This window comes from Vigna umbellata, chromosome 8 (assembly GCF_029865625.1).
Source record: "Vigna umbellata cultivar VRB3 chromosome 8, Vumbellata_1.0, whole genome shotgun sequence".
Lineage (NCBI taxonomy): Eukaryota > Viridiplantae > Streptophyta > Magnoliopsida > Fabales > Fabaceae > Vigna > Vigna umbellata.
The window spans coordinates 44,948,726-44,973,578 of record NC_142172.1 but is presented as its reverse complement, the minus strand read 5'-3'; the positions used below and the strand labels follow the sequence as shown (position 1 = coordinate 44,973,578).

General features: G+C 31.8%; 4 protein-coding genes and 2 non-coding genes across 6 annotated transcripts; 3 read left to right on the top strand and 3 right to left on the bottom strand.

Moving 5' to 3' along the window:
• Positions 1 to 71: 71 nt before the first annotated feature.
• On the bottom strand, positions 72 to 145 carry TRNAN-GUU (transfer RNA asparagine (anticodon GUU)). The gene has a single exon. It is a non-coding gene; the product is annotated as a tRNA-Asn (tRNA).
• Positions 146 to 1,949: 1,804 nt separating this feature from the next.
• Positions 1,950 to 2,567, top strand: LOC124831405 (beta-1,4-xylosidase). The gene has a single exon (XM_047305389.2). It carries the CDS (start codon positions 2,093 to 2,095, stop codon positions 2,378 to 2,380), a length of 288 nt encoding a protein of 95 aa, XP_047161345.1. The 5' UTR covers positions 1,950 to 2,092; the 3' UTR covers positions 2,381 to 2,567.
• A 1,085-nt stretch (positions 2,568 to 3,652) lies between these two features.
• LOC124831404 (uncharacterized) lies at positions 3,653 to 6,809 on the bottom strand. The gene is made up of 4 exons (XM_047305388.2): positions 6,634 to 6,809; positions 6,171 to 6,384; positions 4,556 to 4,616; positions 3,653 to 4,462 (listed from the first exon to the last, which is right to left on the bottom strand). Exons 1-4 carry the CDS (start codon positions 6,741 to 6,743, stop codon positions 3,882 to 3,884), a joined length of 966 nt encoding a protein of 321 aa, XP_047161344.1. The 5' UTR covers positions 6,744 to 6,809; the 3' UTR covers positions 3,653 to 3,881.
• Positions 6,810 to 11,213: 4,404 nt separating this feature from the next.
• On the top strand, positions 11,214 to 16,614 carry LOC124831403 (endo-1,4-beta-xylanase 5-like). Its single transcript, XM_047305387.2, has 7 exons — positions 11,214 to 11,403; positions 11,497 to 11,543; positions 11,762 to 11,984; positions 12,120 to 12,286; positions 12,594 to 12,692; positions 13,288 to 14,079; positions 14,570 to 16,614. The coding sequence occupies exons 1-7, from the start codon at positions 11,352 to 11,354 to the stop codon at positions 14,912 to 14,914; spliced, it is 1,725 nt and encodes a 574-aa protein (XP_047161343.1). The 5' UTR covers positions 11,214 to 11,351; the 3' UTR covers positions 14,915 to 16,614.
• Positions 16,615 to 18,310: 1,696 nt separating this feature from the next.
• Positions 18,311 to 20,419, top strand: LOC124831420 (ADP-ribosylation factor-like protein 8a). The gene is made up of 6 exons (XM_047305425.2): positions 18,311 to 18,567; positions 18,858 to 18,939; positions 19,034 to 19,066; positions 19,195 to 19,316; positions 19,621 to 19,782; positions 20,072 to 20,419. Exons 1-6 carry the CDS (start codon positions 18,524 to 18,526, stop codon positions 20,208 to 20,210), a joined length of 582 nt encoding a protein of 193 aa, XP_047161381.1. The 5' UTR covers positions 18,311 to 18,523; the 3' UTR covers positions 20,211 to 20,419.
• A 249-nt stretch (positions 20,420 to 20,668) lies between these two features.
• Positions 20,669 to 20,740, bottom strand: TRNAP-UGG (transfer RNA proline (anticodon UGG)). The gene has a single exon. It is a non-coding gene; the product is annotated as a tRNA-Pro (tRNA).
• Positions 20,741 to 24,853: the final 4,113 nt, after the last annotated feature.

Below are 24,853 nucleotides of genomic sequence, written 5' to 3'. Positions count from 1 at the left end.
AATTTTCAATTAGTGGATGGTAAAAAATAACTTAAGTATAAATTTAGGAATCGTATTTCTTCAAAGAAAAACGCTAGAAGAAGGGCTTGAACCTTCGACCTTGTGGTTAACAGCCACACGCTCTAACCAACTGAGCTATTCCAGCTTTTGATATTCGTTCTAAAACAAGAAAATTTACCATATTTCTTTTATTATTTAAAATGTTGATACTGGTGGGCCAAGCCTTTTCATTTCTCTCGTCGTGGAGTTCACTGAGACAAATATCTATATTTATTTTTACACAATTAAAGGTTACAGATAATAACAGTTTTAAATTTATAAGCTATATTATAATTAAGTTTATAATAAATAAATATCTGTAAATATATAAATTATATTTTAGATTTTTGACTAATAAGTTAAATTGCGATTAATATTTTCTCATTTATTGTTTTATAATTATATCGAAATTTAATTGATTAATAAAACTAAAGAGGATAGATTAAAAGTAATATAAGATTAAAATACACAAAAGTTAAGATGGAGTCAGTATACAATCTATATTATAATTATTTTTTTTATAAACTGACATTTATGACTATATAAATTATATTTTAAATTAAGTATACATAATATATGTAGTGATACAAGTTTATTTTTAAATATTAATATTAATAATCTATTTTATAAATACTGAAATCTAGTTAAAAAATTAAAGAAGAAAAGATAGATAAGAGACTAAAAAGTTCAGAATAAAATTCTAAAAGTATTATAATTAAATAAAACATTTAAAAATAGTTAAAAAATAATTCTTAAAAGTACTCTAAATCAGCTAATCATCTTCATTTATACAAAACTTAATTAAAATTAAAGTTTTTTTATAAAGTTAAGTATTTTAATTAATTTTTTGTTGATATTTTTCATTTGATTATTTAAAAATTTTATATTTTTTAATTTTTTTCTTTCACTGCATAGTATAATTGTTATTTTTTGTCATCTTTCTTAAATATTATGCGATTAAAATAAAATAATATTATCATTAATATGAAATAAATTATTTTTATTATTTCCATTAAAAACTTACTGGACCGTTCTCTTAACGTTACGTATGTCAAATGTAGTGATAGTTTAATGTTATTGTAAAGATGAAATAAGGATTATATATAAAAAAAATATGACTTATTTTAACATATTTTTAATAAAAAATATATATTTTTTACAATAGTAATAACATTATATATCAAGCACAAAACCATCACACCTGGAAACAATTAATTAAGAATTCAATAGAAATCGAATTAAAAATATCCAATTAATTTATAGATTTAAAATTTAATTAACCCTCTATATAAATAGATAATGAGATCGTAATATTGTTTGTTTACAAAAGTTGTTAAACTCTGTATTATAATATTTTGGTGGAATTTCGTGATTATGGAAACCAAAGCTTAATGTTGGGTGGTTTTGGTTATACTACGCGTAATGTGATGCCCCCGCGGAGAAATTCATAAAGTCAAATTAAAGAATACTAATTAATTAATTTTAAGATAAGAAGAAAGGGTAGCTTTCCACCATATCAAGCAAAAGTCATGGTCAGAGTTGTTATCCACTCAACAATTACAACCTAAGAAACGTGTCAACATATTCAAACATCCTCAATAGTCAGAACAATTGGAAGGGATATATATTCTTGTTTCAATTTTATTTCCTTTAACAGATAATATATACATGTAGTAATAACTTTTAACGAAATAATCATAAACTTTTTAGGTAATATGAATAAAATAATATTTATGCATTTGTTTTGTTTTTTTCATTTATAGAAGAAATATATTAGGACTGTTTTTTTTATTTTTATAAATAAAAAGTAACAGAACAAAAATATTTAAAAAAAAAGGAAATAAAAAAGTGGTAGAAACGAAAAGCATATTTACTTCTTAAAAGTGTGGTGGAATGGAAGGATATGAATGGAATAATCCGCGTTGACAATTTGAGCTGTGAAATCTGTGACGGCTCACAGCGCACTCCAGCAACATAAATATGTCCTCCATCGTCACTTTGAAGACAGAAAATCAAAGTTGAGTTTGTGAGAGAAAGAGAAAGTTAAGCGACAATGGAAGGTTTGATTCCATATCTGATTCATGCGATGAAGAAGCAAAAGCCTGATGTTAAGCGCAGCTACAGAAGCTTCTCCCATTCTGAAAGCTCAAACCGCAGCTACCATTTGCTGTTGGCATCTGATGGATCTTCTCACAGGAGAACAAGGTCTGATTTTCAGCCTCCCACAACTGAGTTCTTTGAGCAGAGACTTGGTGCTGATGCCGTATCTCCTTCTGTCAATGTTAAATCTTCTTATGCTGCTCAACACTCTACCAATATCACTGTTCGCCATCGCAATTGATGTCTTCAACATTCATTCTTTTTGGACTTTCAGATATTATGTCTCTTCTAAGGTTTGATTCATTCGTTTAAGACCATGGGTCACTATCAATTGTAATCTTATTGTGTATACTTCTGATCTTGTGTAACCACACTCTGTAATCAATGAATATTAAGAAATTTCAAGAGAAGCTAATCTCTTTTCTTCAGTTACAGATCAAACTTCAGTAATAATTGGTACAATCGATGGAATTTGCTTCGTTATTTTGGTTATAAAATTATGTTTTTACTTTTATATCGAACACCAAAAAAAAAGATAAACTCTCTACTCTTATATAATTCTATTCATCAAAACTTATTGATGGACTTGTATAATAGAAGTCTAAATATATACACAGTTAAAATAATAAATAAAAAGTATTCTACTCTTTTTTAGACTTTTTACTCCACCTAAATATTTATGTATATATGATCCGATACCCAGAATAATTTATTTATCACATTTTGCAAAACAAATAACAAAATGTTATTGACATAAACTTTTAAGGTAATGAAATATACATAAAAATATATTATGATTATCAAATTAAAAAAATTTAATTTCATCCAAACACCAATATACAAAATTCATTAAAATCATTTAACAAATAAAATATCAATTAAAGTTATCATGAAGACTCATTAAATATGATTCACTATAGACTAGCATCTTATTTAAATCAGTGTTTATATGTATAAATGAACCTAAAAATAATGAATCATGATAAGTTCATCACAACTTAAGTTTGTATATCTACAATGCTATGGTGTGCAAGCACTCCACACTTAACTTCTTACCACATGATAACTTAGTTAGATCATTAGTGAAACTCATGACTGTTAAGACAATTTATTTAAAAATTACTGTCACATATATACATACATACATATATATATATATATATATATATATATATATATATATATATATATATATATATATGTATGTGTTTAAGTTTACCTTTAATAGTGATATTAATATATAAATTAATAAATCGGAAGTTTAGAAAAGTCCGGTTGTCTACGATCATTTCTCGTTAACAATACAGTTTCGCCACGTATTAAGATAGATCAAAATGAAACGCTTGCAAATGTGGTGATAAGTATAATTCTGGCCATAACTGGCGTTACGTTGTTTTGTGAAATTCGTTGTCTTCTTGTTTCTAGTTGGAAAACTTTGGGTACGTAGTTAATAGTGATAAAAGAAAACACTTTACAGTTCACGAACATGTAATCCTCCTCACACAGTAGCAAATGTGAAATAGGTAGACGAGATGTCATAAACAAAAAGAGTCTCACTCTAGATATTGTTCTCTTACCAAAAAAGTAAATTGAAGTTAAAACAAAAACAGGTAATCCGAGCTTGTAGGTTGCATATTGCTCTGATGCCCAATAATCAAGCACCTCTGGAAATTGTCCGAAAAGCCACGACTTGATTTTTTTTAAGACAAAAAAGAATAGAGGCTTAGCAAATACGGCTTCCGTTACGAAGCCAAGAGTGCTTCTAACTTAGCAATCTGATCATCCTCATTCTTAGGAACAGGATCCTTGTTAACCTCTTGATACAAATCATGTTTCCACTTGTCTACTCGCGACTTAACGGGTCGATTAACTTGTCTTCCATTAAGTTTATCTCTTCCCCTGTAATTATTGTCGCCTCCACTGCCCCCAAACCTTACTCTTGACGGAAAACCATCCCTCCTTGCTTCACTCTTATTGAGTGCTCTGCCCTCTGTAATTTGTTTCTCGGGTCTATCCAGATGATGAGGATTGCTGCTTCTTTCCTCCTTCCTTTCATTCCTTTCCATAAAATGGTCTGTATGGCTTGACTTTACTGCTACCATTGGAGCTGGATTAGCATCTGCTGAATCCACAGGAATCTTCTTCTCCCTGAATGCTCGTCGTTTCCTCATAGTAGGGGGTAGATCGTCTTTTCTTTCGGCAAAACCATCTCTTTTCTGCAAATTATCATTCAGTTTCACCTGAGATTTCATATTTGTTTGCTCTCTACTCTGACCTGTCTCCAACCTTTCATTATCGTCTTTACCCTGAGTAAAGACTTTTCCTGCATGCAATGAAAGAATATTTTATGCTTCATTTCAGTGTATTGAGTCAATCTAAATATCATTCATGCACAATAAAGCCGAAGTAAGCTTACCACCAGCTTCCCTTTGTCCATTGCTTCGACCAGCCTGCCCAGTACTACCCCGTTCTTCATGCTGTTATACAACAAGCATAGGCAAGCCTAAGATGGTTATATATGGTGGCACTTGAAGGCATGGGACTGAACCAGAATCCGCTACATCAGCCCAGAAAAATAGTTTGCATATACTGAATAACAGTTAATCATATACAAGGAATTTTAAACCTATTAATCAAATGAATCTCATGTCATCTTGAAAATGATAATTGAGACATTTCCTTTTCGATATAGCAAAAAAGTAAGAGGCAAAAGTAGATAAATATAGCAACTTCTTAGTGGTAAGAATAAGAACTTGTTAGGATATTTACCTTGTTTATCAGTAATATATTTTGTCTAGTTACCTTATTTATCATGATTATATTATGTCTAGGACTACCCTATTTATCATGTTTCCTTATCTCCCTCTCTCAATCTCAACTCTGTCATTTTGAATAAGTGTGGGAAAGCAAATGATTTGATATCATACAGGTCGGACAACAACTATGCAAGTATAAACTACCCAGTCATACAACGTTTAAACTAAAAAGAAAGTACCACTTGTTTTCTTTTGATAACATTTCTAGTTCACATTTCACCTCGAATAACAATACCATGTACCGATCCCATCTATCAATATTGAATAATTTGCAAGTCGGGACAAGTTGTATTGGTTAAATATCGAGATAAAGGTCATGGCCAATAATTTTCATTACAATTGCAAGGCCAAGCAAATGAAATCGCTCACAAGTCGTACCAGACAGCTAATGGCGTGAAACAGAGTAACAATTAGTCTATCACGTTTTTCTCCCTGCACCTTCCTTTCCCAAAACAATACAAACCATTTACTAGCGCCACAATACAACTGATTCTGTGCAATTGCAATCCAAGGCCATATGCAATGACTGTGAACTCAAGTTCACAACTAAATCACGGGGAATGACTTAACTAGGTCGTGTATAACATTAACAAATATAATTTTTTTTCTAAAATGACTAAATACTAACCAAACATTTCATGGGAATGACATTCCTGGGTATAATATTCAGGGGATTTTGCTCCTGGGAAAGAAATAGTATCCTATGAAACACTCACCACTGAGATAAGTTTAGTACCTATTTTTAACATCAAAGAAATTTTTTAGCATTCGTAAATTACAAAAAGAAAAACTAGGGGATTTGACTCCTGGGAAAGAAATATTATATTATGAAACAAGTAATTACTGATATTAGGTTTAGTACCTATTTTTAACATCAGAGAAATTTTGTTGGCATAGGTAAATTACGACAAAAAAAAATTTGAGTAGAGAGCAAGACTTACAACTTCCTGATCGTGATTAGAGAGTACAACTCAAAATCAGAACAATTATTGGGAGAAAGTAAATAGTTTAACCGCTTAAACAGAGCAGGGGAATGATACATTTATTTTTTCTTTTATTTCCTACAAATCCCTTTTGGCTTGACACACTTACCAGGAACTCAAGAAGGGACTTAAACAGAATATAAACAAGATAAAATTCATCATAGAAATTTGAGCACAATTAGTATCATAACTCGGTGCCCTGAGAAATAGAAATGGCTCATGCATTTGTGACCTGGTAATAAGAGCGAGATCTTGATGGCTGAGACGAATGTTTGGATGGCTGTCCATGATCATTTGAATTTGATTTCTTGGGAGCAGAAGCATCGAAAGGTTCTCGCCTAGAATGATGTGGTGGCGGCGGGTTTCTCTTATCTCCACCATCAGAGGTTACTCTGTTCCTGTCCCTTTCTCTTTCTTGTCTACCATCCCTTCTATATCTCTTGGGACTACAACCCACAACCCCAAAAACAACATTAAAAAACGAAACCATCTAAGTATTTTCCCCATAACTGTAAGCAATGCATTTAAAATTAAGCCAACCCCAGTGTAATCGAAAAAAAAAACATGGAATTGCGATATTGGAACAGTTAACCCAATGCACTACGTGAAATGTTAGGTTCAAGTGAAAAGCAGACAATTGTTATTAGGTTGAAAATGGGAATGGGAATTGAAATCGGAGTGAGAAGAGAGAGCACCTTGGTTCTTGATCGAACTTGGAGTGGCGACGCTTGGAATCAGAGTCTCGATGAGACATTAGGTTTTTTTCTGTCGAAAATTGGAAAGGATTAGGATTAGGGCTAACCATGTTTCAGTTTCAAATATAGTAAAAGTGATTCATTTTAGATCTCACAATCGTCATTGAACACACTACCCACCTCAAACATCAAATTTGTTTATCGCATATTGAAGATATTATTACTTGAACAAATATAGTTATTTTTTTTTTTAATTTTAGTTTGAAATAAATCATATACATATATTATCTTGTTGAGTCTTTTTTTTGGTTAGTAGAATACACAACATAATTTAAATCACAGAATAATAGTCGTTAATTAAACCTTAACACTTTGGTAATTTCATCACATCCTATATTAATAATGAGTAGACTTAGAACTTCGCATGAATTGTATAAATATATAAAATTCAAATAAAATTATTCTATTAATGATAAAAGTTGGAAGTTTAATATCTGTGTGTGTGAAATGCTTTATCAAGTAAAATTTAAAAAGTGTAAAAAAAATATTCAAAATTTAAAAAATAAGTTAAGTTAATAGATTTAAAATTATTGATATATATATGTTAGTTTTATAAGAAGAATTAAGTATGTTAGTTGTTAAGCTAGTGTTTACTGCATAAAATTAACAATAGTGCATGCCTCAGCACATTCATATTCATCTTCTATTTCTTTGCTTTGTGGAATTAGTCTGTGGAGAAACATGTTACCTGGTACCATTTTTGAGGACGCTAAGGAGACAAATAATGAAACGAAAATATCCGATAGAAAAAGAAAGCAGAAAAGCAAAAAAAAAAAATAAAATTGGAGGGAGAAAGGAGTACGTGCTTTTGGAGAGTGTAGAGAGTTCTCCTGTGGTCAAGGGTGAATTTACGATAATTATTTCCATCTTACAACTTTTGTTAGGATTATGTTAGTAAAACACTAAGCTTAATACAAAAAACTCCATTTCATCAACACTATTAATGAAAAACATGGTTGAGATAAGTATGTTTGTAAAAAGTGATTTCGCTATATTAAAGATATAATTGTTAAGTGAATGATCAATGATAAAGTTTCTTAGAAAGGTTTATAATAAATTTATAACTAATTTCTTTTTATCTTTTCAAAAATATAAATTTTTTGTATATTCTCCATAATTTTATGTTATTATTTTGATACATCGTTGAACGGTATTGATATTGGGCATTAGTTTCATTGTATAAGTCTGGGAGCATTTTAGTTCCAGCCGTTGAGTGTCCTGAATGTTTTGGTGTTGAGTGACAATAAGACTACTGAGTGTTATCATTGTATTGTAGGTCAGAAGCATTTTAGCTCCAAGACGCAAAGTGACAGAAAGTGTTGTTAACACAAATTTTTGCAAAAAGAATAACGTTGAACGTTAGTATTATCTCTGAGCGCCCCTCTTTGAAAAAAGAGTGACACTTAGCAACACATATGAGCGCAAATTTGTATAATTGGATTTGTTTCCTTCTTTGGTTGTTTCATATAGATCTATGATGGAAGTGATATATGATTATAATATTGTTTATTTCTAATTAAGGATATGATATGGTTATGGACACCTATGGTGATGGTGTTGAAGGATTTTCAAAGAGAAATTATTTGTGGTGATGACTTTAGTGTATGTATTGACATTGTGATTCGGTAAGAGTATAATGTATTATACAATGAAGAGTAGCATAAGGTCTTAGTCTATGGTCATTGTTTGATCATAGACACGAAAGAGATTAACCTTGTGTGTGGTCAAGTGTAACCCATAGAGGCTAGACTCTACCGTGCTTATAAACTATCACAGGTGCACACCTTTAGTAAGTTTTGATATCAAGGCCATGTATCCCGATAATCGAGTCTAGTATTAATTTTTGTATATATCTATATGATTTATTGTATTTAATTCATGCTTAGCTTATATTTGATATGATTTAATTGTCTTAGAATAATTCTTTTACACATTAGTTTATCATATTGTTTCTTTTGTGCTTCTTGTGTTTTGTTTTTCTTTTTTACAATGGTTAGTTATTTAATATTTTATATAATTATTTTACTTTTTTCTAATCATTGTTTCTTTCTAAATATTGAATATTCGATAATGTCAAATTTTTTATAATTTCTTATGAAAGTTAATTAATTGATATTAAAAGAATATGAAAGTGGATATTTGTATACCCATTATCAATCAAAATGATGCAAAAATTTCATAATCGTTAAATACGATAATAAAGATAATTATGAATTTATACTCATGGAATAAAATAATGTAATTAACTTTTCTGTCAAGGTTCACTATGTACTCTTGTCATTCCGAATTAATACTAAGTAACTATAAAATATGTCTAAAATGTAAGACTTTATTCATGTAAACAACTTAATACTTATTTAATATTTTATCTCACATTTATTTATAAAGTAATATTATTTGAACAACTACTCCGAGATATTACCAATCTAAATAACTATATTACATTGATTAAATCTACAAAAATATAAAAAAAAAATACTATAATATTTAAGTTTAATGCTTAACGGGTGAGTGGTTTTCCATCTTTTATGTTTAGTAGTAGTGATTTCATTACTCCTCATACCTAAGTAGCCTTTATTGAATCCAATACACTATAGCCCTCTGTAAGTTGCATGCAAACCAAAAAATATATATAGTCATAAGTCAAGAAAACTTAAAAATATTCATGAATCTTTCATTTCGGTGGCAAAAATGAGTTGTAACACACTTAACAGTAGTTTATTATTTGGATTAAGATGGCACAACAGTTCATGGAATTTAAATTTTTTTAACCAATCTTTATGAAACACTATATATACATGTAATGCACCACTATATATGTGGCTGATGATTCCCACAGTAACTAACTAATTTTGTGTACGTGATAAAACTATATTTAAGCATGAAGATGCATTCCTCTTCAGATGCCACTTTAATATTTCTAAGTGTTCATAAAAAAATAAAAACCATTCTAGTGCTCTTTTAGGTTTATAAAATAAAAAAATGATTTTATTCACGATTCGATTAACTTTTAATGATAAACATTTTACGCTACATGCCAAATATTTAGTAATGAATATTTTATTTTATTAACAAGAAATAGAACAAACTTCATAAATGTAAGAGTTTAATAATACATATCAATAATCAATTATCATTTATACCATTTGTACAAGATAACACACAAAATAAAATTATAATACAATCAAATTCATAACCCATTTCTACCTTTCTTCCATTTTTATATATCTGACTTATTTTTATTTTATATTAGTCATGAAGTATTCTTTGTAAGTTGTAGCATAGAGCCGAAGATGATTCACGGGACATCATTGGAGTCCATAATTCGAATTATTCATGTATGTGCTTTCAACCGAATTATATATATTTCTTATTTAATTTGTACCTTTCATTGTATTTGAAGCTAAAATCAACCTTTAGTTTTGTAAAATTATTGGACTGCTCTACTAATTTTATGACAAGATTCGCATAGCAGTGCCACGACAAAACATCATTTCCGTTATTTTTACTGCAGTTATCATGTTATGATTTATATCTATATATCTTTAAATTACTTTCCCATGTGATAGTTGTCTTCATTTTATTTGTTTACATAAAATTATATCTTTATTAATTTTTTGGTTCGTAAAGTAGTATATTAGTGTCACTGTTTAGTCCAAAAATGAAAAAAATGATAATTTATTATTATTATAAACAGTTAAACTTAGAGATTTATTTACAAGTGATAACATATTTTAGAAGATAAAAATGATGTTGCATCCTAAAATAAAGGAAATGCTTCTTTGATTAAACATAAATAAAAAATGAACACTAAATGAAGGGTTTGTTTGATTGGTGAAGTGAAAAAGTTGGTGCAGAGGCTGCTATTTGCTGTTCACCGCCTCTCCTGCCCTCTGCTAATCTTGCTTTTCTTTTTGCTGTTCCCTCCCTCCTAATTTCCAGTTCCACCCTCTTTATACACTGTCAGATTTATTTATATAACAAATTACGTAACAAAATAAGAGATAAACAGAACAAGTGTATGATAAAATGAAAATATTACATCCACAAAAACTATGAAAATTATTACATTTCAGATTTTACTGTTTTTGTCAGCTAATTTAGCCTTTTGAATGTGTTGTATTGTATTACGCGTCTTCATATATAACGGTCACTGAGATTTGGATCGTTGTTTTATTCAGTAAGTTAATTGATGGTTGGTTTTTACATCCAAAAAATTTACTTTCAGCACTTTTTTGTTCTGAAATGGATATTTTGGAACATAATTTTAACATCTATTCGAAAATATAAAAAAGACAATAATAGATTCTTTGAACAAAAGACAAAATGTAGATCAACTGATAAACTACTTTGATTTGATTAGACTCATACAATTAAATCAGCCTTTTCTATGCAACAAATTGCTTAGAAACAGTACACAATACAAAATAAAAACAAGGAAAACATAGATAAGGCGATTTTCTGACTCACAAGTAATGCATTTAGCTCTACTTAATTATTATAACCGGTAAAAGGTGCATTGTGTAAGAGAGGTTTTTCTTTTCTTTTGTTTTCTTTTGCAGTACCAGGGGAAGTTCTTTATGTATTACACGGTTTTCTGCTGCAATATATACCCCTGATACTAACTTGAAATTTATACTTCTTTGATCAGTGTAAAGATGAAAGGCTGCGACTTTTTGTTCATTACCATTTGCCTTTTACTGATATTAGGTTTCTATCCGTGCCTTCATTCCCTCTCTGTCAATGCCAGACACTTATTCATTCTCTCATACCATTTCTAATATATATTCTCAACATGTGCAGGGCTTGGCGTCCATACTTTGTCTTATGATTATTCTGCTACCACAAAGGTAATAACGTTTCCTCACCAATGGTTTCATTTACTATAATCTGGAAAGTTCACGCTAGAGCTTTCTTTCTGAGATGAAAAAGATGTTTTCTATGTCATTTTAACAAATTCATTTTATAAATTATAGCTTAAACCAGACTAGATTTGGCTATGTGGTAGCTTCTGTCAGCGGTTAGTACACAAACTTACTTGTGTTGCCTTTAACTTGAAAATATGCAGTGTTTAGTAGAACCTGAGAGAGCGCAGTATGGAGGAGGAATTATAGTAAATCCAGAATTTGATCACAACATAGATAGTTGGAAAGTGTTTGGAAAAGGGTCAATCAAGGAACAGATATCGAATGAAGGCAATAGATTCATTGTTGCTCACAACAGAACACAACAGTTGGATAGTTTCTCTCAGAAGGTCCAACTTCAGAAAGGCATGCTATACACCTTTTCTGGTAGCTTCACTTTCTCCATTGTTTGCTTATATCACATCTCTTTCACTAAGATTCATTTAAGGAATGTTTTGACATGGATGCACCACTTTTCTGAAACATTTTGAATGATCGTTTTTCTCCTTTCTCCATATTCAGCTTGGTTTCAGGTGAGTGAAGGAAGTGACACGGTGTCAGTGATGTTCAGAACAAAAGAAAATGAACTGGTACGAGGTGGCCAGGTGATAGCAAAACATGGATGCTGGACCCTTCTAAAAGGTGGCATAGCTGCAAACTTTTCAAGCCCTGTTGAAATTCTTTTTGAGGTGAAACACATTCTGGATTTATACCTACCATTCTTTCAGCGAGAAAACCGTTACTGGGACCAAAATGAAAATCAAGATAGATATCAACAACAACCAAAAACATAATTATACCTGCCTATTTTCATCTTGTCTTAGTTTACATGTTTCCTCAAAATTCAACTGAAGTAATACTACAGGGCACCAATTTGTGGGAATAAAATGCATGTAAAATTAAAGGAATTATAAGTTTGTGAATTGCGTGAGATAACTTCATTTTGTGTGTATTTTGATATATGTTTCGTTAGCTAAAATTTGTTGAACCCTGTAGAGCAAAAACTCAACTGTGGAAATATGGGCTGACAATGTCTCGTTACAACCATTCACGAAAAAGCAGTGGAGATCACAACAAGATGCCAACATTGAGAGGGTAAGCTTATAAGCAAATCCCACCCTCTTCACAAAGTCGTGAAATTTAAATCAAACTCAATCTTACAAAACGGGTTTGTACCCACTTATTTTTAGTTAACCTGGGACTTCTAACATTAGGGAAAGAACCATTGCATTTATTTTAATACCACTACTAAAATGAAATTCACCAATTGTTAGTCAAGCATATGGTCATTATTAAGAGTATGACAGCAGTAGCAAACCAAATTGCATAGACAAAATCAGTAGCATAGACAAAATCAGTGGCAGTAAATAGTAGACTATAAAATACATTTCTTTTTTGTTGTCTTACTTTTTATTTTCTCTTTGATCTTCTAAATTTACCCTGGTCTCTGAAAATGTGTGTGTGGGACTAAATAATTTTTTGTCAATTTACCATACTAACAACGCTAAGTTGATTGACTTAACAAACATCCATGTAAGCTGTCACAAATTGTCATGTGTGTTACTTGATCAAAGTATAAATCTTTGAACTTGGGACCAAATTCAAACTAAAATTAACATAAGAACCAGAAAGTATTTGAACCTAATTCGTACAAGGAAACAAAAGTTACGTCTTGATATAAAACATGCAGGTACGTAAGAGGAGAGTGAGATTCCAAATAACCCGTGTAAATGAAACAGCATTGAAAGGAGCTACAGTCATCGCCACACCAGTAAAGTTGAACTTCCCATTTGGATGTGGAATGAACCATTACATCCTCACAAACAAAGACTACCAGAATTGGTTTGTGTCTAGGTTCAAATTCGCAACCTTCACTAATGAGATGAAGTGGTACAGTACAGAGAAAGAGCAAGGCGTGGAAAACTATACTGTCGCAGATGCCATGCTGAAATTTTCCAAAGAGAATGGCATTTCTGTGAGAGGCCATAACATTTTCTGGGACGATCCAAAATATCAGCTTGAATGGGTCAAGACCCTATCACCTGAGGATTTGAAAAAAGCAGCAGCAAAAAGAATGGAATCTGTGGTTTCAAGATACAAAGGACAACTGATTGCATGGGATGTGATGAATGAGAATCTCCACTTCCACTTCTTTGAGGACAAACTCGGCCAAAACGCCTCTGCAGAAGCATATGCAACAGCTTACGAGCTTGATTCAACGCCAAAAATGTTCCTGAATGAGTATAACACCATTGAATATAGTGGGGATGAGGCCTCCAGCCCTGTCAACTATATAAAGAAAATTAAGGAGATTCTGTCGTTTCCAGGAGTTGCTGGAATGTCAGCAGCAATAGGGTTGCAAGGCCATTTTGCAAGTGGCCAGCCAAACCTTGCTTACATGAGGTCATCTCTTGATCTTCTTGCTACAACTGGACTTCCAATGTGGCTCACAGAAGTCAGTGTGGATCCACAACCAAGTCAGGTATTTCCTTAACTTCAAAAAATATTTTTATGAATTTCTCCTTCATGAACCAACTTTACCTTGTAACATTACACATTAAGTCATGGTGTAGAGTTGGTTATAAAGTTTATTAAAATAAATTAAACAAAAGGTGTATTTTGATAAATCAGAATACACTATCAGCCGGTGTAAGCAAAACAGTCCTATATTTTCACTAAATCACACAACGTCATGTGTGTACTGTAAGTTTGCTGGTATTTTTAACAAGTACCTTAAAAGTGATAGCTATAACAGTTTCTGCTGAATCAGTATATTTTTTTTTTTCTGATACAGTATGGAAATTACTCATCAAATTATTTCCTTTAGTTCTTCTCAAAGACCCCTAAAAGCAAAAGGGATAAACTTTTATCTTTTTATCTATTAAAAAATAGAAAAAGAAAGAAATTTCAGTGTACCAGCATGGTGACTGACTGCACTATCTTTACTTTGCTCATTCTGGTTTGCTGAATAGGCAGAGTATTTGGAAGAAGTACTGAGAGAGGCGTACTCTCATCCTGGTGTTGATGGGATTATAATGTTTTCTGGTCCAGCACAAGCTGGTTTCAATGCCACTACTCTGGCGGATGAGAATTTCAAAAATACTCCTGCTGGAGACGTTGTGGACAAGCTCATTCGGGAGTGGGGGACTGGGCCTAACATTGCCACAGCAGATGGCAGAGGAATCGTAGATATTTCACTGCACCATGGAGATTATGATGTAACTGTCACACATCCTCGAATCCACTCCCCTAGAAAGTTGAATCTGAGTGTAAAGAGAGATTTATCCCTTGAAACCATTCATGTGAAAATGTATTAATAAAATAAGATTGTAATATAATGGTCGTCAGCATCATGATTGATTTACCTGGTAAATTAGTAACATAAGTAGTTAGTTAAGTTGTTGTAATTTGTGCTGATAAAAAAAAGTTGTAATTTGTGAGATATTTTCAACTTAGAACATTAAGAGAGATATTTTCAACTTAGAACATTAAGAGAGATATTTTCTTGCAATTTGTGATGAATTTGGGCATTAGGAATTGTTGTAGGTGGCAGTTCATATGCTGATGTTATACGGCAGCCATGGGCAAGAGTGGATCAGGTGAGAACAATCTCAAAAGGGTAGTATTTGTGGGCCATTTGCAAGATAAGATTGTTAAAGGATGATTGTCAGAATCAGTACTCTAAAGTCGGAAACTAAGGTTAGATTGATCCATCAAAGAAAGGTTAAAATTCTGATATTTTCCACAATAAAACCAACGGACCTTCTTTTCAGTAATCTCTAAATAAAAAATATACCGTTTGTCAGAAACCTGCTACCAACCAGTGATCAAATCTAATAGAACATAAGTTCAAAGCAATGCTACATAAAAAGTTCCGTATACATCAACTGAGAACTCTTTTTCACAGTAAAAAACGAAAATAAAATACAATAAAGTCCAAACAACTAAAAAATTGTGTTTCTGATTGCAAAACCAGCTTTCCTACCTATTCAACAACCAGCTGGACAAACTGCAAAAATGAAGAAAGAGATGAATTATACTTAATTTCTCCTTCCCATTGAGATCTCCACACACAAACGAGATAAAAGTCACTTGTTATGGGTTGGATTTGAGTTGCTTGGAGGATTCTTCCTTAAACTTGTGGTTACTGGTCTCTGAGTGGCCTCATACTCTATTTTCAATTTTTCTATACTTGCAGAGCAAGAGGAGGCACGAGCTAGCAGCTTCCGTGGCGGACAACTGCGAATCCAATTACTTCTAGTTTCATCAGTGATTGCAACTATAGAGCAAATGAAGAAGTGTGCGAGAATCAAGACAAATAGGCCCACACGTTGAGTGGTTTTCATGGCAGAGTCTAGTGTAAACACAACAATCGAAGACAGGTAGAAAGAACGGAGCTCTGGTGCTTGGAACTATCCCATAGGAAAATAGCAAGGCGTTGTAGTTTGTGTCTAAGATAAAAGAAGGGAAGTATAGTGATGTATCTGAAGTGGATCAATCTTTTCTATTTGTTTGTTGGTGACAAGTGAAGACTATGAGACAATGAAGAAAAGCATTCAAGGTTTTTTTAGCAATAACACTCAATAGCTGTGTGAAAGAATCAGATTCAGGGAATTGAAGAGGAAGTAGAAGAATGATGCATGGGTTATTTAACCTCTGCCATGTTCTTTGTTGTGTAGTGGGGTAGAACATGGAATGAAAGGAGCTTATCATGTGATCCTTAATCAAATCCCATACTTCTGACATTTCCACAATCTTTCCATCACATGCCAATACATATCATGTGACTAATCACATGATATATTAATGGGTTTCCTCATTTGGCTATATTACTTTTCATTATACAGCTAAACCTAGCTGGGTAAGATCACTGTCTGGGAGCATGAAGCTTCTTCCTCCCAAGGGAAGTACCTTTTACAGCCTCTCCACACATGTAACAGAAACACTGCCGTGAGTTATAATGCAATTGTATTTTTTGTATAGAACTCAATAACAAACCAATTATACTTGCAGAACACATCATGTCTATGGAAGATATTTATTAGGGAACACGCATAACGTAACTTTTCCATGGTTCGCAGAATTTGGTGTAAAGGATGTAACCTTTTCTAAATGGTATTTGATAAAGGTTTTGAGGTTTCACGCAGATACTTTTATAGGGGATGTGGTATTTATAAATCAAAGTGTCTTTCTTGTTTAGAATTAAATTTGCATGTGAGACTGCAGGTTCAATATTCTTTCTGCTGAGGAAAACATATGGTCCATGTCAGCAAGAATAAAATATAATATGCAACAGCGACCTTAATAAAATATTTTAGTTACACTGACTAGTTTAATCAAATTAGTTCATGAATCATGTTCAGATGCTGCCCCCTTGAACTCAGAAGCACCTTTCTACATGGTTTATTGTTTTGTTTATGTTGACTGATTTCGGCATGTTTTCATCTACCTGACTGATTATGCAAGTGACTTCGATTCATAAGCTTGTTGTCTTAGTTGTCATCAAAAACTCCATAATTCTTCTTATGGTTATTTTGCCCTTTGTTTTGCTATTAGTCTAGTTTGGTCACTTGACATAAGTAAGCATTTTCTGATTGGAAAAGACATTTAATTTTGTAGCTTTAACAGCCAGACAAACAGATTTCATCATAGCAACAATTCCCCAACATATGAAGTGTAATCTCAATCATCTTCTTTACCACACCTGATCTTAAAATATATATATATATATATATATATATATATATATATATATATATATATATATATATATATATATATATATATATATATATATATATATGCCACAGCGATAGCATAAGAAATTACCTAGCATGCGGTCATGAAGTAAAGACCTCACTTCCAAGTTCCAAGTCATGTTAGCATCACAACACACTAAAAACAAAAAGTTCTTAAAAATAATTTAAATAAAAAATCATTAAAAAAAATATTCTCAAGAAACAGATTGCATGAATAACATATTTTTATGTTGAGATACAGAGGAAGACCGAAAAAAGCAAAAAAGAAAGAGAGAAAGCATTATCACAAACATGGCCTAGGCAATATTAACTAAATTAAAATTTCAGACTGAAGTCATTGAAGGTGCAAAGAAATGTTTATATATGGGTACCCAGAAATCGATTCTTATTCATTCAACATGCACCAAACACAGGAGAAAGATAAGTGAAGGAGAAGAATTAATAAATAAACAACATTAGCAAAAGGGTTAAGAAACTAGAACGGCAACTACTGCTCTGTGAATCTCAAATCTCGTAATTTGATTTCTCAAACGGTTCACCCAAATGAAAATTACTTCCAAAGGTTACAGATATTTTTCAGAATAGTCAAACTTGGGGTAGTTCTGTCTCAAACCGCCTTGCTCTGATTTTTATCTCTCGCAGTCAATTAACATCAGCGTCATTTGATAAGAGAGGTTCTTGGTAGGCCAAGAAGAACGGTATGATTGGTATCTTCCTCTCAACTCTCAAGTGTATAAGGTGATCGTTTAAAAAAAAGTTCAACAATTTGTACATGCGCAAGGTTGACAACTTATCACAATCAATCTGTTGGGCAATAATGGCAATCCAGAAACTAACAGTCAGCACCATCCAGTCATGCACGGGCTCACCAAAACTATATTTTTTTTATAAGTAATCTGGATTTATATGATCATCATTTTTGCACTGATAAAAACATATATCTATATATGTTATGTCATTGTTTTACAATGACAAAATAAACACTTCTCATTTGTACCATGTTTTTCTTATTTTCTTGTATTGTACGTAACATGTCTTGTTCTACTTTTTGAAAGAGTAAAACAAACCAGGGAATAGAAAGAAAAAAAATCAGTGGTGTTGTAGAAATTTATAAAGGAAAGTGTTTTTCTGTAGAAATTGAAAAAGGGAAGTGTTTCTGTTGAATTGATGGGGTTGGGGATATGGGGAGCCTTCGTCAATTGGTTATGCAGGTGAAACTTGCTACCACTATTTTTCTCTTTCTTCTCCTTCCGGTTTTGCTCAACATCTGTCACGAAATTTAAGGCTAATAATTCTATTCTTTTGCTAATGAAGTTGTGATGAGTTATATAATGGTATTAAGTTGGAATTCAGACTTACACCGATTCTCTTATTCTAGTATACATATGATGCAGCTCTTCCTTTTCAACTGAAAAACTCCTTCATTTATTTTTGTTATCGATATTTCATTCAATAGTTTTAAAATGTTTCATTTTTCTTTCTCTTGTTTCCAATGATGCAGTCTCTTTTTCAAGCAAGAAATGGAGTTATCTCTGGTTGGTCTTCAGGATGCTGGGAAAACGTCACTTATAAATGTTATTGCAGTATGTAACAGAAAACATTAATATGATTAGTTTTCCATTTCATTTGATCTTTTCCTACGTGCTGATGTCTGGTGTATGTTTGATTTTGACGAAGACTGGTGGATATAGTGAAGTGATGATTCCTACGGTAATTAAATTACCTTTCTTTAATCACTGATAATTAATTTTGATGCCATACTTTCGTGTTGTCTATTTCCACAAATTTGAGGTTAATTGTCTGCCTGCAAATTTACTTAATGACCTTATTACCTACAGGTAGGATTTAATATGAAAAGGATAACAAAAGGAAATGTGACAATAAAGCTATGGGACCTTGGAGGTCAGCCAAGGTTTCGCAGTATGTGGGAGAGATACTGTCGAGCTGTTTCAGCAATTGTGTATGTTCTCTAAAAACTTTGCATCAGTCACTGAAGTATTTCTTTTTCTTATCTAGTGAAATGTTTCCTATGTCTTTCTCCCCTTAACATTAGGGTAGTGAGATTACAAATTTACGATTGAAAAGTACAGAAATTAAACTCGGTGAAACTAACATTGCCAAAAGTGTAATTAGGCGAGTCATTGTTGTTTTCATCCAAGGCAACACAAGTTTTCAACTTCACACTCTTTTTCCCCTTCATAATGTATAATTTCTCTTTAGATTACGTATGACTGATATACTTTATTTTGTGGAGGAACTTGCAGTTATGTTGTTGACGCAGCTGATTATGAAAATTTACCTATCTCTAGAGATGAACTTCATGACTTATTGAGCAAACCTTCTTTAAATGGAATTCCCATTCTAGTTTTGGGTAATAAGATTGACAAACCTGGGGCATTGTCCAAGAAAGACCTGGCAGATCAGATGTAAGTATCTTCTCTGGGGGTATTAGATGTTCAGATGTACGTAGCCAAGTTGAGTATAGTGCTGATTAACTCAAAAGTTTGCTTAAACATTTCCCAAATGATAAACTGAAAATTAAATTATAATGAAAATCACATCATGCAAGATAATTGTAACTGCAAATTTATTATCATCTTTTCTTCACCATCTAAGGATAGCCACCGAATAATTTGCTTTATTCTGATAATCTTTCCCAAATGATTTATCTTTCAGAATGTACTTGTACTTTCAATGTTTGTTTCGTATGTGCAGGGGACTGACGTCCATCACTGGTAGAGAAGTTTGTTGCATCATGATCTCCTGTAAGAACTCCACCAGCATTGATACAGTTGTTGATTGGCTTGTAAGAAATTCTAAATCAACAAACAGAAGCTCGAGTTTTGCCCTATAAGTCTATTTGTACGTTGTATTACAGGCGAACCTATCTGATTTAAGTGAAGTTCTGTTGGTATGATACAAGCTTACATCATACCAGACAACATGTGATTTCATACGTACGTTGTTACAGAATGCATCCGAGTTAAATTATAAATTAAGACAATTGCTAATGCCGCATGTGTAACGGATTCGAATAAACTTTTGTGTATACTTTGTTTTTAAGATTGTGACTGATACTTGCAAACTTGTGGAGAGATACAAAAATCAAATCAACTGCTAAGTGTCTGATGGAAGGGCTAGCAGTATTTTTGTGGTTAACCGACAAGGCTAATGCAGTCAGATTGTTCGGATTTTTTGATATCTACTGTTCTTTTGGTGGAAGAAACAAAAAAACAGCAAGTTCTTAAATTTTTCTGGTTCAGAAAACACAATTCTTTGTGCCTAGTCACTGATAAATGTGAAAAAATTGAAGGGGCATTCCGAGAATCGAACTCGGGACCTCTCGCACCCAAAGCGAGAATCATACCACTAGACCAAATGCCCACATTGAAGTGAAAGCAGCCACGTTAAATCTATTTTTTTCTATTCATGCCAACTTGTCTGCTTTTCGATACAGAGATTGCATACAAATGACCCAACATTTAACTAAACAAACTAACAGCTTGTTAGAGCTGCAAAAAGTTAAAATTTAGAAATAATAGCTTCTGCTTGTTAGTATTTATGTGCACCAAATAACAAGTAAGTCAGGTCAAGCTTGTAAGCTTCCCAATCATGAAAACGTAGGAGATTCCGAGAATGATGTTGTTAGAAATATCAGAAATATGTAAACATATTAAAAAACTTATGGTAACGGACCATAAGCCTTATTCTGCAAATTTTGTTGCTAATTCTATTAAAATCTAGTGGATTGTTTGTTGAAATTACTGTAGGGTGAATTTGAAGTTAAAACTGTGATTTATTTTAAGAGAATTAGAACTATTAAATGAAAATTAAATGTGAAATATGTGATTATAAGTTCTCTTGGCGCCTTATAAATTATCAAACATATCATAATAAATCACAAACGGTTAGGATGGCAAATTAAAACAATAAGCCAAAAGGTTAGCATGAGAAACTTACATATGCTCCTCGTATTCTTAGAAGCAATTTTTATTTTGACAGAAATATTTATACTAATTAGATGTGTATCTATTTTTTAAAATTTGGTATAAAATTGAAATGAGTATATAACTTCGTCTTCGTTTTAATATTTATCTTTGTTTTAAATTAATTAAATATTTATCTTTGTTTTAAATTAATTAAATATTTATCTTTGTTTTAAATTAATTAAATATTAATCTTTGTTTTAAATTAATTAAATATTTATCTTTGTTTTAAATTAATTAAATATTAATCTTTGTTTTAAATTAATTAAATATTTATCTTTGTTAAAATACTTTTAAGTTATTAAATAATATAAAAAAATCATTAGTTTTCTTAATTTTAGTTTTATTGTAAGAGTCTAAAAATAATAAGGCTATTGGGCCTTATGTTGAGGCAGTCAGCCGATAAACTAAAGACTCATGGCCTTAGGAAGGGGTTTTCTAAATATCAAAATTCCTTCATTTTGCCAGTTTTCTTTCTCTCTCTAAAATCCTTGCCCTAAAATTCTCTCTGTCTTCTCTCTAGGTTTTCTCTTCATTGAATCGATCAAATTTTGATTTGAAGGTGTTTCCGCGCTCGCTGCACCAAGGGCTTCAGTTTGAACCAAATGTTTTTCCATTCCGACCGGTAAGTGTTTTTCCCTTTTCTTCAACCGTTCTTGAACCTAAGCCATGCAACTTGCTGGTTGTCTGTTACTGGTAGTTTTTCCTTTAGTTTCTCTGTCCCTTCCAACTCTAAGAAATGTGCTTTGCACCAATTTTTGGTGGCTTATAGGTGTTGTCAAACTCGCCTCTGTGAGGAGGTACTGATAGAGCGTTCCTAGGAGTGGTACTGTTAAGCTTTCCAGGTAAGGGGAGCTAATTATTTTTGTATGAATTTCTTTTATAAAACTATATGCATATGAATGTTGAACTGGTGTGATATGTGAAACTGTTTTATGACTTTTATTGTATTGGGTGTTATAACTGGAAACTGTGAAATTGTGCATGTTGTGATGCGATGAATTTAATTTGTTTTGAATGAGTTTTATTAAGAGTGGGCTTCCAATAAGTTTGTTGGCTGAAATTGATCTTGTTAGAAGGTCTGGAGTAAGGGTTCTGTAATAGCATGTATATGGGTATTAAATAGATGTACATCTATTGTTTGAGGTTGCTGTGAGAGGAAGTGAAAATATTAAAATTAGACATTTCAGATTTAGAGCATAAGAGAACATGGTAGATAATTTAAATAAATTAATTGTTAATTGTTGAGAGCCTTTCTTTGTTGGTAGGATAGAGAACCTTAAAAACCTGAGTTGGCACATCCCTGATCATAGAGCAGCCCTGGCCTGGTCCAGTCAGTTGTGACTAGTCATATGTGCTGGCGTCGAGGGTGAGTTTGATGCGTTCAGACATCTGAGTCCTCTTCGGTGACCAATTGGGATAAAGAAAGATGTCTACTAGGATGAAAATAAAATAAAACAAGTTGATTGTAGATGCATAAAGTTATCATGTGTTAATTTCTAGTCAATTATAATTTTAATAAATCAGTCACACACACACACACACACACACACACACACACACACACACACATATATATATATATATATATATATATATATATATATATATATATATATATATATATTAGTTTAATGGTGGGTTGGTCTTTCCAAACAATAACTTCAATATCCATTTTTCACTTTATGATTTACAGGGTAGGCAGTTAGTTATGATTAATTTAGAATCGAGAGTAGTCTTGATTGCAGCAAAACAAGTGCCTGAAAAGAGAGTTTGATATGCTTCTAATATAATATAAATATGTATATTTACAAGATACTGTATGTATCATATATATATATATATATATATATATATATATATATATATATATATATATATATATATATATATATATATATATATAGGGGTTTGCTAACGCGCGTACGCCTGTTTTTCAGTTGGTACATTTTAGCAATGTGTACCGGATTTTAATAGACAAAAATACCCTTATATATCATGGATTCTAAGTTTTAAGGTTAAGGGTATTTTAATAATTTTCATTCTCAAAACTAAAAAAAAAACCCAAACCCTTATTCACCTCTCTGATTCCTCTTAATCATTTCTCTTTCATCTCTCTCACTCCAACATTTTCTCTGTAATCCCTACTATTTTATAATGAGTTTTCATTTTATAATTTTTGTCTTATCTAATTTTATCTAATTTTATCCAATTTTCACAAGTATAAAAGAATTGGTAATTGACTTGGAAAAAATCAGAAATACTCGTTATACTCGCTGTTAAACAATTTCTTACAAAAAATGATTTTATAATGAGTTTTCATTTTATAATTTTTGTCTTATCTAATTTTATCTAATTTTCACAAGCATAATGACATCAAAGGAATTGGTAATTGGCCTGGAAAAAATCAGAAACACTCGTTAAATAATTTCTTACAAAAAAATGATTTTATAATGAGTTTTTATTTTATAATTTTTGTCGTATATAATTTTATATAATTTTCACAAGCATAATGACATCGGAAGGAATTGGTAATTGGCTTGGAGGATTTTTTAGAGATGATGATTCAACCTATGTAGATGATGGAATTAGAGAGGTCAGTGAAGATGGTGAAATTGAAGAGATCTTGAATGAACCTTTGCCTGAAGGTGAATATGTCAATGACTCAACTCGGTAAATTGTTTAACGGCAAGTGTTTCTGATTTTTTCAATTGGGACTACAATTTCTTATATTTTTCAATTGGGGCTACAGTAGGGATGACAGAGAAAGCATTGAAGTGAGAGAGATGAAAGAGAAAAGGTTGAGAGGAATGAGAGAGGTGAGTAAGGGTTTGGGGGTTTCTTTTTTTTTTTTAGTTTTGAGAATGAAAATTATTAAAATACCCTTAACCTTAAAACTTAGAATCCATGATATATAAGAGTATTTTTGTCTACTAAAACCCGGTACACATTGCTAAAATGTACCAACTGAAAAACAGGCGTACGCGCGTTAGCAAACCCCATATATATATATATATATATATATATAATAAAGTAAGGATAGTTGTTTCTTATATTGAAACGTGAGTGTTAATCAATAATTATATTACTTGTAAGTATGTATAAATTGATGTATTTTATGAGCTTTTATGGGTTAGTTGGAGCTGTTTGGTTATTGGTATTGATTAACTTAGATTCAATTGTGGAGATGTTATTTTTATAATTTGTGAGTGGTGAGTAATGTATATTGTTGAGATTGTGTATATGTTGATTGTGGCAGAAAGTCTATGATTATAAAGTGATGAAAGTATGATCCAAGTTGTAAATCAAGTTCCATATGTATAGGATCTCTTTGTGAGATCTTTAGTGTTTTAGAATGAAAGTAGAAGCTCAGTCTTGGGGGTCATTCTGAAACTCCAATGACTAATCATACTCAAGTAGAGGGATTAATCCATGTGGTGAGGAGTAGCAGGAGGTCTTAGTCTTGGGGGCTTCCAGTATGCCTCAAGGCTCGGAACAGGCTAACCCCGTG

Bases quoted from the DNA above. Each gene is read 5' to 3' on its own strand.
- LOC124831405 (XM_047305389.2), top strand. From the start codon at position 2,093: ATGGAAGGTTTGATTCCATATCTGATTCATGCGATGAAGAAGCAAAAG.
- LOC124831404 (XM_047305388.2), bottom strand. From the start codon at position 6,743: ATGGTTAGCCCTAATCCTAATCCTTTCCAATTTTCGACAGAAAAAAAC. The intron at 4,617-6,170 runs GTCACAAATGCA...GTTGTATAACAG, and splicing joins GATCTCGCTCTTATTACCAG to CATGAAGAACGGGGTAGTAC. The intron at 4,463-4,555 runs GTAAGCTTACTT...CATTGCATGCAG, and splicing joins TGGACAAAGGGAAGCTGGTG to GAAAAGTCTTTACTCAGGGT.
- LOC124831403 (XM_047305387.2), top strand. From the start codon at position 11,352: ATGAAAGGCTGCGACTTTTTGTTCATTACCATTTGCCTTTTACTGATA. The intron at 11,404-11,496 runs GTTTCTATCCGT...CAACATGTGCAG, and splicing joins TTGCCTTTTACTGATATTAG to GGCTTGGCGTCCATACTTTG. The intron at 11,985-12,119 runs GTAGCTTCACTT...CTCCATATTCAG, and splicing joins CATGCTATACACCTTTTCTG to CTTGGTTTCAGGTGAGTGAA.
- LOC124831420 (XM_047305425.2), top strand. From the start codon at position 18,524: ATGGGGTTGGGGATATGGGGAGCCTTCGTCAATTGGTTATGCAG. The intron at 18,568-18,857 runs GTGAAACTTGCT...CCAATGATGCAG, and splicing joins TTCGTCAATTGGTTATGCAG to TCTCTTTTTCAAGCAAGAAA. The intron at 19,783-20,071 runs GTAAGTATCTTC...TCGTATGTGCAG, and splicing joins AAAGACCTGGCAGATCAGAT to GGGACTGACGTCCATCACTG.